Below are 13226 nucleotides of genomic sequence, written 5' to 3'. Positions count from 1 at the left end.
TTATATATATATATATATATATATATATATATATATATATATATATATATATATTTTAAATTTTAAATTTTGTTTTTAGTGTTGTTTTTTTAAACTAAATTAAAAAGAAATATACAAAATGGCTTTAAAATAATGAAAACTATTAATTTTAAAAAAAAATCTTGAAACTAAAAGTCCTTTTTTAACCAAGTAACCTAAAGGCAAATCCCATCCCATCAGCCGACAACACAAGTGAGAACGAAATGCGTTTTTTTAAATATATATATATATATATATATATAAAGAAAAAAGGTTTCAGAGGTCGACATGTCGTTTCGCGGGTTCCATGAATATTCACGAATCATTGGGCCTTATTCTCAACAAAGCCCTAGCTTTTGATTTCAATTCACAGATCCTTTTTTAAGTCCTGGTTCAGTCAACTTCCATTAAAAACCCTATCAAAACCCCTTCTCTCTTTACTCCCTCCGTCCCTCTCCCGCTCTCCCTCTCTCTCTCTGTTCTTCTGTTTCTCGTTCTCTCAGTTTCGGCTTCGATCGAAGAAGCCGCTGCTCAACGAAAATGCCGCTTGGAGATAGAGCAGGCGATAAGAGCGAGTCTCGGTATTGCGGAGTCGAGACTGAATTTGATGACGATGTGCCTCAGCTCTTAATCTCAAATCTATCCTCTGGTGGATTTGATTTCGTCGTCGCACCTCTGGTTAGCATTCTTGCATTTCTCTTTTCGATATTTACTGCTGAAAATGATGTTTAGACCTTAACCGATCGAGAAATGGCGTTTGATGATTGTTATCTTTTATTGTTGTTTTTCTTTCGTATGTGAATGTGTTTGCACGCAGTGCACATTCCTCTCTCTGTAGCTTAGAAGAGTGTTCTTTGTGCATTCTCTGTCTGTTTGCTTGGAAGTGAACGGATTACGATTGTTGGATTTACGTTCTTTTCGTTATTTCGGTGGCTAATTAGCCAGTCACACGTCGGCTAAGTAGCTGTATCTTCTGTGTGAATGGTCAGTAAGCTCACCTAAAGCAATGCTGTTTGACAGCCGTCTCGGTGAAGGTAGATAGTGTAGTTTCACTCTAAGGCTGTCAAAGTACATGTCTCAAACCATGTCGAAGTGTTTTGCTATGCATACAATAATAATCAGGTTCAATAATGTAAGTAGGATAAGATATTTTATATATTTCGTAAGAGGATAGCCAGTTATTTTCATATTTGAGGCTATATGTATATATATCTACTCTATTTACTGTAAAGATATAGCTGGTTAAATTTTGAAACATTTTGATTAAGTTTCCAGGACAATTAAATTTATCATTTGCTTGGTGGTATGCATGCCAAACCTTAGGTTGTAGATATTTATATTTTTCTGTTTACTGCTAGATCTATTAGAAAACGATCCATCCGTCAATGTAGTTTGTATTGATTCTCATTCTTTTTAGTACTTGCGGTGGCCAATTAGCTAGTCACACACCAGCTCATAGCTGTCTATTTTGTGTGAATGGTCAGTAAGCTCACCTAAAACAATATTTACTAATGGTCCGTGCGGTGAAAATAAACCATGTAATTTTCGTACTTGGACTGTTACATACATTTTGATGATTAGTTTTTAACAAATTGTTGGGATGATTGGTCACTTTTATGTATGGATTATGATTAACATTTTTTAGGATATTTTGATTGCTTAACTTCCATAAAGTGGTATTTGGTTAAATCTTGCTTCAGATGAATCCATCCTATCGACCAAGCTTGGTGCAAAAAGAAAATGGTTGCTCTGCCGTTCTCCCATTTGCTGGATCAGACTTGATTTTAAGCCCTGCACAGTGGAGCAGCCACGTTGTTGGTATTCTCTTTTGAAAAATTATTATTCGTTTGTTTAATAACATTTTGGTTTATTAACTTTATTGTAGAATAGCATTGGTATGCACTGAAATATTTTATTTTCTTTTTTGATGTCCCAGGAAAAATTAGTTCTTGGATTGACTTAGATTCTGAAGATGAGATTTTACGAATTGATTCTGAGACAACTCTAAAGCAAGAGATTGCTTGGGCTTCTCATCTCTCTCTGCAGGTGCATAATGTTCTAGTTTGGCTGTCCAATTGCAGTTTTTACAGAAAAGTTTGGACCAAAATTATAGACAACCACTTGTACTTGTACTTTTGTTTTTATCTTTCAAAGTATATGCAAAGCATTCTCTTGCTCTCCTTGCCTTTTTAAATCTCTCAACTTTTAAAGAGTTTAATGGTTTTTTACTCGTCTAATTTCTCAATGCTGGAGGTGCATTAAAAATAATTGAACATCCTCTAAACAGTAAAGAGATGATTTACTGCAGGCATGCCTTCTTCCAGCACCTAAGGGAACATCATATGCTAATTATGCTAGGTGTGTTCATCAGATTTTGCAGGGCCTTAATAACATGCAGGTGCCTCTCTTATTTATCATAAAATGATCAATACTTTTCATACTTGTGTAAGTTTTACCAAGGGTTTTAAACTGTTCTAATTTTGATATTTTTCTAAAGTTGTGGCTCAGGATACCTCTGGTGAAGGTTGATGATGATTCTACAGATGCCAAATCTGAACATTTGGTAAGTAAAGCATCTTTGAATTACGCTTGCATCTTTCTCTTGCTGCCCTCTTTATGGGAAGGAGATTTAAGTTCATACTAGAATGGGTTCTCTGCTTGGAGATTCTGAGTGGTGTTGTTTACAAAATCATTGATATCTGTATTTACTTACAAGTTATTGATTGGGGGGAAAAATTATCGGCGTCAATTATTTCCATGACAAAATATCATGCACAACAATTCTCAACTTTCAGGCAGATTTCTTTTTTGAATTCCTTTCATGCTCGAGTGTTTATGTTTGTGTCAATATTGCTAATATCAATCATTATTCTGCAGGTTGATTCTTGGGATTTGTGGAACTCATTTCGTCTGCTTTGCGAGCACCACAGTCAGTTATCAGTTGCACTCGACATTTTGTGAGTGCTCAACTTTGTGGTGGTCTGTTTTGCATACTTGAGTTGTCATTTATGTTATAATGTTGAAATTGGTATTTTTTGTTCATTAGGAGTACGTTGCCGTCACCAAATTCGCTTGGACGATGGTTTGGGGAGTCTGTCAGAGCAGCCCTTATTAGCACTGATGTAACTATATTGATATTTTCTTGAGATTAAACTGATATCTTTGATCGCCTGGATACTTTACTAAGGCACTTGAATTATTTCCAGTGTTTCTTGACTAATTCACGGGGTTATCCATGCCTGTCAAAGCGGCACCAGAAGTTGATTACTGGATTTTTCAATCATTCTATTCAGGTATCTTCCATCTATTCCATCATTACACTATCTGATTTCATTTCATTTAGTTTTTCAAGAACTTCTACTTACCTTGCTTTTTAATTAATACCAATTTTCATCATTTTCAGGGATATTAGTTTTTGAAAACTCCATTTTGGCTGCATAGTCAGTTAACTAATCTTGATCCATCTGTCCGCTTCAGGTAGTTTTATCTGGGAAGGCATTGCACAACGTTTCAAGGGGAGGTACAGATTCACCTACTGGTCTCAACAAAAGTCCTGATGGTATCCGCATGTCTATTTGCGCATGTTTTTTTTTGCCTAAAATTTCTCTTTCACCAAGCAGAAGATAAATGGATGTCGAATCATGGCCCATGGTTTGATAGTTTGGTTTTTTCTAATGTTTAGGTGTTCAGTCTCATCCCTTGAGGTGCTATTTAGATTATGTTGCTTTTCTTTACCAGAGAATGGACCCACTCCCTGAGCAAGAACGAATTGAGGTAGCTTCTATTTGTTCTTTCTCAGTCCCCTGTTTCTCTCTTACATGCATAAATGGATACTCACCGTTAAAAACACTCTCCATATTTTTGTAAATTGTACACTCACATTCCAATTAACTTCTTTCATTTGACACCCTTTCATTTTAGCTTGGATACAGGGACTTCTTACAGGCCCCTCTGCAAGTAAGTTTTGTTAGACGTCATAACTTGTTTTTGTTAACATTTAATGTTTAGTATTACCATTAATTTGTCAAACATTTCTCTGTTTCCATTTCAGCCTCTTATGGATAATCTAGAATCTCAAACTTATGAAACTTTTGAGAAAGACGCAGTCAAATACATTCAGGTATTGCTCCGAAGTAATTTTCTTCTTTTTTGTAACTAGTTTTCAATTTATCAGATTGTGCGTAGTTCATACAATGTTAGCCAGTCATGATTTCTTGTTTATGCTACTCTTTGATTTCTTGTTTTCCCTCATTAGAGGACTGCAATCTTATCAAAGTCATGATTTAATCAATTTATCTAATCCTTTTTAAAAAGATTGTAATGATGTTCGAATTTGGATAATCGCTTTGCTTCATTTAATATTTCTCTCATTGAGACTTTATATTGCATATTTTATTTATAATTTGTTTGTATATATGTGTAGGCATAGAACGCTTCACGTTACCTTGATATAATGGTTGTGGCTAATTAGTGCTGTTTGATGTCTATCTTACTAAATGTGTACTTATTAAGGTTATAATTGGTGATTTTCCATTTCAAAAACATTTGGTCAATGATAGATATCAATTATCAAGTGTTATTATTTTGTATTGTCCTAACTATTTGCTTAAATTTTGTTAGTACCAACGTGCAATTGCTAAAGCTTTGAAAGATAGGGTACCAGATGATAAGGCGTCTTCAGTAACAACAGTAAGTAGCTTCCAACCTTTTTGTTTTTCACAAATTGATTTGGCCTTACCATTCGATTTCTGCCGATAGGTATTGATGGTCGTAGGCGCAGGTCGTGGTCCTCTCGTTAGGGCAGCATTGCAGGTTCCTTTCCTTACTTGAAGAATTGGCTGCCTTTAATTTTTCTTGTTTATTCTATTAAACAATGGCTAGTTTGTAGGCAGCAGAAGAAACAGACCGCAAACTGAAAGTCTATGCTGTGGAGAAAAATCCTAATGCAGTTGTAACTCTTAATGTGAGCACTCTACTACTTGTTCTGTTCCTTAACTCGTAGTCACATATTTGCTTGCTCTTCTGAACTTCAAACGTCCCGTTCTGGTCGAATGAAATGTCCCTTTATTATTGAAATCTTGCATTCTTTAGACTAACAATTATAGCTTCAGTTAGTAAGTAGTCTTGGAATATGCTGCTGGGAAAATGACGGTGGTGTTTATTGATTTGATTTTCAGTGTTTGGTTAGAATGGAGGGCTGGGAAAAAATTGTTACCATAATTTCCTGCGACATGCGTTCCTGGGAAGCTTCAGAGAAGGCTGATATTTTGGTACGCAAATATATCTTTATTTTATTAATTAATATATTTTCTTGACTTCTACCATGTTATTATTTTTTTATTTTTTATTTTTAAAGGTGAGTGAGCTGCTGGGTTCTTTTGGCGACAACGAACTATCTCCTGAATGTCTTGATGGGGCCCAGCGATTCTTAAAAGAAGATGGCATTTCAATACCTTCTTCGTAAGTGAGATATTTCTTAGTCGCTTTTTTTATTTTTTATTCTTATGATATTATAGAGAAAGTTTGATCGGGACTGTGTCAGGTACACGAGTTTCCTCCAACCAATTACTGCCTCCAAGCTATACAATGATGTACGCCGAAGTCAAGGCTTTAATTTTTTAAATTTGATATTTAGTGTTATTATATTAAATTATTATTAATGTGATAATAAATAATGGTGCACAGGTGAAGGCACATAAAGATGTGGTCCACTTCGAAACTGCCTACGTTGTCAAACTGCACAACGTAGCAAGACTCTCTCCTCCTCAGCCTGTAAGGGTTTTTTTTTTTTTTTTTTTTTTTTATTTTAGTATGTTTAGTATTATTATGTAGATCTAAATATTATTGTGTATAATAATATATATATAGGTCTTTACCTTTACTCACCCGAATAAAATATCGGAGGGAAGCAATGAACGGTATAAGAAGCTGGTGTTTGAGATACCCAACGATACTGGTGCAGCCATTATACATGGTATTTGCTTGTGCTCTCTGTATTCTGCATTTTGGAAACAAATTGATTAGTAACTGGGAATTCATTTAAAAACTGTCCAAACTTTTGTGAAGGTTTTGGTGGTTATTTTGATGCGACTTTATACGGTGATGTTCATCTGGGCACTGAACCATCCACAGCCACGCCAAACATGTTCAGTTGGTATGCTCAAATAATATTATTATTTTCTCTCTTAACTATTCTTCACTTACATTAATATTATTGTTATTATTGTAAAGCTAAAGCTTAAGTTTTTTCAGGTTCGCAATATTTTTCCCATTAAGGACTCCGATATGCGTGCGGCCGGGTTCTTCCGTACAAGTCCATTTTTGGCGTTGTTGTAATCCTAACAAGGTGAGGACTTGGGATGGGGTGATTTCTTATAATTAAAATCTTAAAAATTAATTAATTAGTTTCTTAACTTAGCAAAAATGTGTCACTCAGGTCTGGTACGAGTGGTGTGTGACGTCTCCCAGCCAGTCCCCGCTACATAACGTCAACGGCCGTTCATATTGGGTTGGCCTATAAACTCAAGGGATCTATTTTTATATTAAATAGAATTTTAAACTGGCTATATTATTTATTATCATGTTAGAATAACGTTGAATGGAAGTTTATATTTTACGTTTTCGTTATGGATTTTTTTAAATTTCTTATTCAATTCATTTCCAAGTATCTTGAAAATTAAATTTATTAATGTTTTGGAATTGTTCAATTATACAAAATAATTTCACACCATTACACTACACTATTGATTCTTTTGAAAAATGTGTCGAATAATTTCTGGATAGAAAATACTAAATTACCTCACTACAAATTCTCCCTTCCTATGTGAAACGGGTCCCTTTAGATTAATGTGGTTTCCAGGCGGTGAAAGAGTGGAAACATATATGTCGGGCAATTGTTTAGTTTATTTGATCAAATTGTTGCTATGATTTTAAAAGTTAAAAGAATTAGAAATTCAGTGAAGTTCACAAAAGTTATTCAATCAAAATATTTGATATGCGACTACTTTTGATGATACCTCAATAATAGTACTATACGACAATATTTTTCCTTAATTATACCCTTTAAAATGAATATAAGGAAAAGAAAAGCGTAATAGAAACCACTGAGGAAAAAACTGAAAAATCAATAATTAAGCAAAGGCCTAAAGCTTAAATATGAATATGGTCAGGGTTTTTGAGAAAAAGAAAAAACTTATGGTCTATGAATGAATACATGACAAATAATAATAAATAATAATATTAAATTTAATGGGTAAGAATTCGAAGACAGAAAGAAAAAAAAATTTAAAAAAAGGAGAGAAGTTTTCTTATTATTGAATGTTTTTTAAAGGTCAGACTTTTTAAAGTTGGGTATTTTCGTAGCTGAGACCTATTATATTTTAAAGACACGAAAGAAAACAAGCAATCATATCTCAAAAGGAAGAATTCCATACAAAATTTCGAAGGAAATGAAATGAAATAATAACAGCAGAGAAGTACGTAATACTAACCTCCTCCTCCCCTTCAGAAAAGCTTGGCTGAGCAGAGCACCAAATCACAATCACGTCGTTATTAAAATGCATTATTTTTCTGAATTACTCTCAGCTTAGCGCTCCTACATCGCCGATTCAACCTCTCTTCCTCTTCAGATGGAGTTATTGGTCTTTTTGTGAGTATTCTACCTTTTGAACCTTTTACTGTTTGCTTAATCCATTCTTCTTCTTTTTCCTCCCTATTATTATCATCATTCACCCTAATCACCTCTTCTTCATCCCACCCTTCCGTCTTGGGGATGTTAATGATGTCCAGAAATGTTTGTTTTACAACCCTATCCTCCAAACTGTGGAAGGAAATCACTGCAAGTCGGCCTCCTGGAGCCAGACACTCGAAAGCACTATAAAGCGAGTCTTCTAATACCTTCAGTTCGTCATTCACAGCAATCCTCAGAGCTTGGAATACTCTGGTTGCTGTTTTTATCCAACCTTGCCTTCCTCCTGTTACAATGTGGAAAATGTTGATTTAATGACCCATCGTCCTTCATTTTATATAATTGTTATACAAACAGTGCTCACCTTTGATCCCAGGGGTTGATTTCCGGATAAGATCCACTAATTCACTGGTGGTATGCAATCCACCCTGTGATCGAGCTTTTACGATTTTATTTTGGAGTGAGTACCAGTTACTTTCTTCTCCATAAACACGCAACACACGCCCCACTTCCATTTCCGGCCAGCTGTTCAATATGTCCTCTGCTTTTAGACTTGCCTGCCATAAACCTGTTTCAATCAGTAGGGGAAAAGACATAAATAATTAACCCATCAACGTCTCCACTAAACCTATGAACGAGCCTTTTTTCTATATATATATATATATATATATATATATTATTTTTTCAACTGTACCGTTCCACCCAGCTATAAGGAGAACTGAGGACCATGTTCGAAAGGAAATCAGTAATCGGCAAGCTGTCCAACGAACAGTTATAGAAATATTCTTTAGCAACGTATATATATACACACACACACACGTGTCCTTCGGTTAATTATTATAGGACACCACTTTTAGGCCCCTCTCCTCTCTTGCACACACCAAACATAGCATGCACAACATAAAGTACTGTCGTTTAACTTTTTGTAATAACAATTGTGAGCATGGATGAATCAGGTTAGCTACTACAAAAGCAAAAGTTAAATAATAGTTGACAGTTGCTTTGGTAAAAAAGTTATGTCAAGTACTTTCACCTCTAGTTTTCTTGCTTTATAACTTGTTTAAAGAAACCAAGCTAAATTTTAAAAAATTTTAAAAAATACTTTTTAAAATTTTAATTCAACTTTTGAAATGTGGCTTAGAATTCAAATAGAAGGTGAAAATTTACCAAAAAAATGGCAAGAAACAAACATAATTTTCAAAAAACAGAAAATTAAAAATAAAATAACTATCAAATGGAGTCTTAGAAATGCACGGTTAAGTTGCAACTAATTTATTGAACTAGTTTGTACCTGAGGATCCATTCGCATATCAAGAGGACCATCGGAAAGAACACTAAATCCCCTTTCAGGATCATCCACCTAAGCAGCCAGGAAAAATGCAAAATTTCAGGCCGTTAACAAAAAATTATATTATATGCAGAAAATTAAACCAAATAACTGACATCATGATAAAGAGGCGAGAGACAGCATCTGTGAGATGAATTAATAGGACATCTAACATCAGGTGATTAGGTATATCAAGGAAACATAGCTTTGTTATATGTTAACCGTAACAATAAGTAACAGTAACGTGGCATTCTACAACGACTTCTCTATTGTTCCATAACTGTCAAGAACTATTAGCAGAAACCTTGTTTTCTTTTCCTGACTGGTGTGCTATACCCTCGTACTATATCATTATATTGAGTTGTGCATTTTATTTAGCACCTTATATGGATTAGCATACAGGTTTATTCTCCCCCTTGCTATTTAATGAGAACTGAGCTGAATATTTTACATATCGGTCCACTTGCGTACCTGCATGGATGACATGCCCAAATCCATCAAAATGCCATCAACTCCAGGTTCTAAAGGTTTCTCATCTGAGTCAGCCAGTAGCAATTTCATATATTTGAAGTTCTTCAGAACGGTATATACTTTCAAATCAGAATCCTCGCAGAAAAGATCACTAATCCGATCTTGAGCCTTATCAAGTGCAATTGGATCGACGTCCATTCCCATGTAAAATTTCAACTCTGAATGCGCTTGAATTATCTGTTTTTTCAGGACATGAAATCAGAATTAGACAATGTGAGAATGAAAACTCAAACTCAAACAGAAAATGCAAACAGAACGAATATAGCCACAGAAAGAAGCAATTATGAACACCGCATCAAGCCTCAAAAACCATAAGCAATCCAAATTTTCATGCAACAACATCAAAGGAACGATACAGGACGACTGGACATATGTTAATCAGCAACTTCACAAGCGGAAAAATAGTAGAGAAGCACATAGATAAGATCGATCAATTAAATAGACAAATGTAGCTTTACATAGACTATAAATACAGAATTAAGTAATTCAAGTAGCACATATTCTACGGCTAGTTGATTTCACTTTCAATAGAAAGTCGGATAAGCATCTAATCCCGTTGCAGGTACATACGAATTATAGTATATCTAAAAAAATTCAATCAGAATAATAGTATATCATAAAATTTTCCATAGAAAGTCGGACAAGCATCTAATCGAGAAATTCAATCAGAAAACACATTCGAATAGCAACGAACCAATCATTAACGATGAAGAGGACAAGAAGGAAAGCAACTTAAGAGAGATACTAACAGCAGAGGAATGTCCACCGGCACCGACGGTGCAATCTACAAAGGAGCGAAGCGACCTTCCGGAAGAAGCAGAAAACACGTCCAATACTTCCGCAAGCATCACTGGAATGTGAGCAGCAGTATCCCCGAACTGGACAGCTTTCTCATCAAACTCCTTAGTGGAACGAGTCCTCCTTTTCTCCTTCACCAAAGCCAATTTCAAAGACGAAGACGAAGACTCGGATGATTTCGGAACAGCGGTACTCGCCTTAACGTTCTTTGTTTTCTTCTGCTTCGCCTTCTTTACCTTCTTACCATCAGTAGCAGTAGAAATGGAACAGCACCGGAAAATACTCGGCGCCGGAGTAGCACAGGTGGAAATCAAATACCGTAAACGAAAAGATTGCGACGGAGAAGAAGAAAACAACGAGAGCTTCAACATTGATGATCTAAAAGCCATTTCCTAACAGTTAGGATTGCATCAGAAGATCGGAGAATGAGATAGTTGGAGCAGCAAAATGGTGAAATCTTGAAGTTCAAATGGAGAGTTCACCATACACTCCGAAAATGGAGGGAAATGATGGAATTCACCCTTCTGAGCCCTAGTTGCCCAATTGAACGGGCTTATCCTCATTTTATCCCCGCCAAAATAATGTAAAATAAAAATAAAAAATAGTACAAATTTACCTATTTGCCCTTGAACAAGGAGTTCAGGAATTACTAAGGTTCGGCCGACGATCTGCACAGCCAAACCTGCGAGGCTCTGAGAGGGTTAGGGATATTTTGGTATTTTAATGAAACCATTATTCAGTTTTAAGCTGTGTTATTCCTTCAAATTTCCTAAAATTAAAATCATAATTCAATTAATAATTTTAAACTAAAATATACAAAAATAGGTTTATAATTTTGATTAATATAACTAAAAACATTTAGTATATAAATTAAATTTTTTAATGAAAATAAAGAAATTAAGCTCAAATATGTTTAAATTAAATTGTAAAGCTAAAAATAAATAAATAAATAAATATTTTATAAATGTTAGTCTTGCTATTATTAAAAACAATATTTTGAATAAATAATCTGGATATTATTATAAAGAAAGAAAAGAAAAGGGCCAAAAAGGCATACCTTATTACAACTCTTAGTCCTTTTCTTCGAGTTTTTGAGACTCTCCGCTTTATTCCTTTTCATCGTAATCTCATCTCTTCCTTCTTCAATTATTCCAATCACATCAAACATTTACACAAATTAACTCTTCGATTCCATTTGTTTCTTTCCCCTTTCTCCTTCTCTATATTAATTTCCAAGAGTTTCTCACCATTGTTGTTGAATCTGAGTGCTGCGAATTTGATTTACCTGCAACAATGGATGAACACCACCAATCACCGCCGGGAGGTGGAGGAGAAAAATCGGCGAAGGGAGAAGAAGATGAAGAAGTCAGTTCAGAAGTCGACGCCGAAGCCGAAGCCAAATCTAAATCCAAATCTGCCGCTCCGTGCAAGAACAGTTTCTTTGGCAGACATAGAATCTCAGCGGCCATAAACAGACTCCAAAACGAAATCAATATCATCGAGGTGATTACTATTTCGTTTTTCGATTCACAGATTTGCCTTAATCGGTCAATAATTCCATGTTTTCAGTCATTTTTTCCACTCTGAAACTAAGACGAGGATAAATCGCGATGCAGGAAGAATTGCAACAGCTTGAGAGCGTAGGCGAACCCTCCATCGTCTGCAAGGAGTAAGAACTAAGCTGATAAATCAATTTATTAGGTTTACGAAAAAATTGCAAAGCATTTATATACTCATTTTCAAAACGAAATATCGTCGCCATTACTCTAGGGCTTAATTTATTCACCTGTTTACGTACAGACTCGTCTCGAGCGTGGAATCGGTTCCCGATCCTCTGCTTTCAGAGTAAGATTATCACCATTAACATTGATTATCGATCTTCAATTTATATGATAATTTCTTCCCCTAATCAACGAAGAATGATCCAAAATATACAGAACAATCGGCCCGCCGGACATCAACTGGGACCAGTGGTTCCGAGGAGCTCACAACAGCCGCAACCACAGACGGTGGATCTGATTCCAAACACTCAAAAGAGATCCATTTAGCGGTCGCCATTGATTTGTAGGTCTTTAAGACCATCCTTTTCTGATCGGTTGCCGCCATAACCAGAATGTGGAGAAGGAAAGAGAAGACTTGGGACATTGAAACGACGACGTCTCAATCGCGCGTGTACAAGTTTTTAGGTTCGATAATTTATTGTTGCTATTCTTACTTTTTAGCTCAAGGAAAATTTAACTATTGCCACGTAGTATTTTTATTTTTATTTTTTTAATTTTAATTTAACTTTATAATTTACATTTGTCTTCATGTCCCGACAATCTTGTTATTAAACTGATTAAATCGTTATAAATTTTAAAATCTTATATTTATTTATATTGAAAATAGTAACATTTTAAATTTTAAATCAATAGATAATTTATTTATTTATATTAAAAAAATAGTAAATATAAGGTTTTATTTGGATTTAAAGAGAATAATATTTAAAATTTTTAAAAATATAATTGCTTGCTTAATTCCAACAAGACATTTTTTATATATATAAATATCCATCAACATATCTTGAAACGTCTGTCTCAATTATGAGAGTCAACGAAATAGTAATATTTTAACATTTTAAATCGCTAGATAATTTATTATATTATTATTTTTTTGAATGCCAATAATACAATTAGGAATTAAAACTTTCAATCAATTTCATGATCCCCACTAACAAAATACTAACTTTTTTTAATAATACATTGACATTTATGAAAATTTAAACATATACAGACCCATTCTCAAATCTTAACCAATCCCAAGTTTCTCACTCCAACATATAACTTGATCCAAAAAGAAAAAAAAAAAAAAAAAAAAAAAAAAAAA

At 34.5% G+C, this 13226-nt stretch overlaps 3 protein-coding genes across 7 annotated transcripts; 2 read left to right on the top strand and 1 right to left on the bottom strand.

The window, feature by feature from the left end:
• Positions 1–433: 433 nt before the first annotated feature.
• LOC111481292 (protein arginine N-methyltransferase 1.5) lies at positions 434–6645 on the top strand. 2 transcript variants are annotated; one of them, XM_023126717.1, is made up of 23 exons: positions 434–696; positions 1719–1836; positions 1955–2064; positions 2327–2416; positions 2516–2581; positions 2896–2975; positions 3065–3140; positions 3225–3311; positions 3496–3538; positions 3701–3792; positions 3940–3975; positions 4070–4138; positions 4639–4707; positions 4777–4830; positions 4907–4981; positions 5196–5288; positions 5375–5478; positions 5561–5609; positions 5704–5790; positions 5887–5992; positions 6085–6172; positions 6271–6364; positions 6455–6645. In XM_023126717.1, the coding sequence occupies exons 1-23, from the start codon at positions 559–561 to the stop codon at positions 6536–6538; spliced, it is 1908 nt and encodes a 635-aa protein (XP_022982485.1). In that variant the 5' UTR covers positions 434–558; the 3' UTR covers positions 6539–6645. The 2 variants fall into 2 exon arrangements, with proteins under 2 accessions (XP_022982485.1, XP_022982484.1); XM_023126716.1 differs by having other exon boundaries at positions 435–696; positions 3496–3577.
• LOC111481293 (ribosomal RNA small subunit methyltransferase H) lies at positions 5930–11538 on the bottom strand. Of its 4 annotated transcripts, none has more exons than XR_002718030.1 (7): positions 11419–11538; positions 10313–10753; positions 9504–9740; positions 8997–9065; positions 8070–8262; positions 7509–7991; positions 5930–6016 (listed from the first exon to the last, which is right to left on the bottom strand). XR_002718030.1 is itself a non-coding variant. In XM_023126719.1 (6 exons), exons 1-6 carry the CDS (start codon positions 11527–11529, stop codon positions 7570–7572), a joined length of 1473 nt encoding a protein of 490 aa, XP_022982487.1. In that variant the 5' UTR covers positions 11530–11538; the 3' UTR covers positions 7406–7569. The 4 variants fall into 4 exon arrangements, 1 of the variants encoding a protein (XP_022982487.1); XR_002718032.1 differs by lacking the exon at positions 11419–11538 and adding an exon at positions 10978–11032; XR_002718031.1 differs by lacking the exon at positions 11419–11538 and having other exon boundaries at positions 10313–10918.
• Positions 11442–12707, top strand: LOC111481299 (guanine nucleotide-binding protein subunit gamma 2-like). The gene is made up of 4 exons (XM_023126727.1): positions 11442–11864; positions 11978–12030; positions 12162–12206; positions 12299–12707. Exons 1-4 carry the CDS (start codon positions 11655–11657, stop codon positions 12378–12380), a joined length of 390 nt encoding a protein of 129 aa, XP_022982495.1. The 5' UTR covers positions 11442–11654; the 3' UTR covers positions 12381–12707.
• Positions 12708–13226: the final 519 nt, after the last annotated feature.

The sequence above is a fragment of the Cucurbita maxima genome, unplaced genomic scaffold (genome assembly GCF_002738345.1).
Source record: "Cucurbita maxima cultivar Rimu unplaced genomic scaffold, Cmax_1.0 Cma_Scf00006, whole genome shotgun sequence".
In the NCBI taxonomy this organism is placed as follows: domain Eukaryota; kingdom Viridiplantae; phylum Streptophyta; class Magnoliopsida; order Cucurbitales; family Cucurbitaceae; genus Cucurbita; species Cucurbita maxima.
The sequence above is the reverse complement of the archived record's forward strand: the minus strand, read 5'-3'. Positions and strand labels throughout refer to the sequence as shown.

Coding starts and splice junctions, on each gene's coding strand:
- LOC111481292 (XM_023126716.1), top strand. CDS start 559: ATGCCGCTTGGAGATAGAGCAGGCGATAAGAGCGAGTCTCGGTATTGC. Junction 2,582..2,895: donor ATGCCAAATCTGAACATTTG/GTAAGTAAAGCA, acceptor ATTATTCTGCAG/GTTGATTCTTGGGATTTGTG. Junction 5,610..5,703: donor CCTCCAAGCTATACAATGAT/GTACGCCGAAGT, acceptor AATGGTGCACAG/GTGAAGGCACATAAAGATGT.
- LOC111481293 (XM_023126719.1), bottom strand. CDS start 11,529: ATGTTTGATGTGATTGGAATAATTGAAGAAGGAAGAGATGAGATTACG. Junction 10,754..11,418: donor GGACTAAGAGTTGTAATAAG/GTATGCCTTTTT, acceptor CCTAACTGTTAG/GAAATGGCTTTTAGATCATC. Junction 9,066..9,503: donor TGGGCATGTCATCCATGCAG/GTACGCAAGTGG, acceptor CTGGCTGCTTAG/GTGGATGATCCTGAAAGGGG.
- LOC111481299 (XM_023126727.1), top strand. CDS start 11,655: ATGGATGAACACCACCAATCACCGCCGGGAGGTGGAGGAGAAAAATCG. Junction 11,865..11,977: donor ACGAAATCAATATCATCGAG/GTGATTACTATT, acceptor ATCGCGATGCAG/GAAGAATTGCAACAGCTTGA. Junction 12,031..12,161: donor CCCTCCATCGTCTGCAAGGA/GTAAGAACTAAG, acceptor GTTTACGTACAG/ACTCGTCTCGAGCGTGGAAT.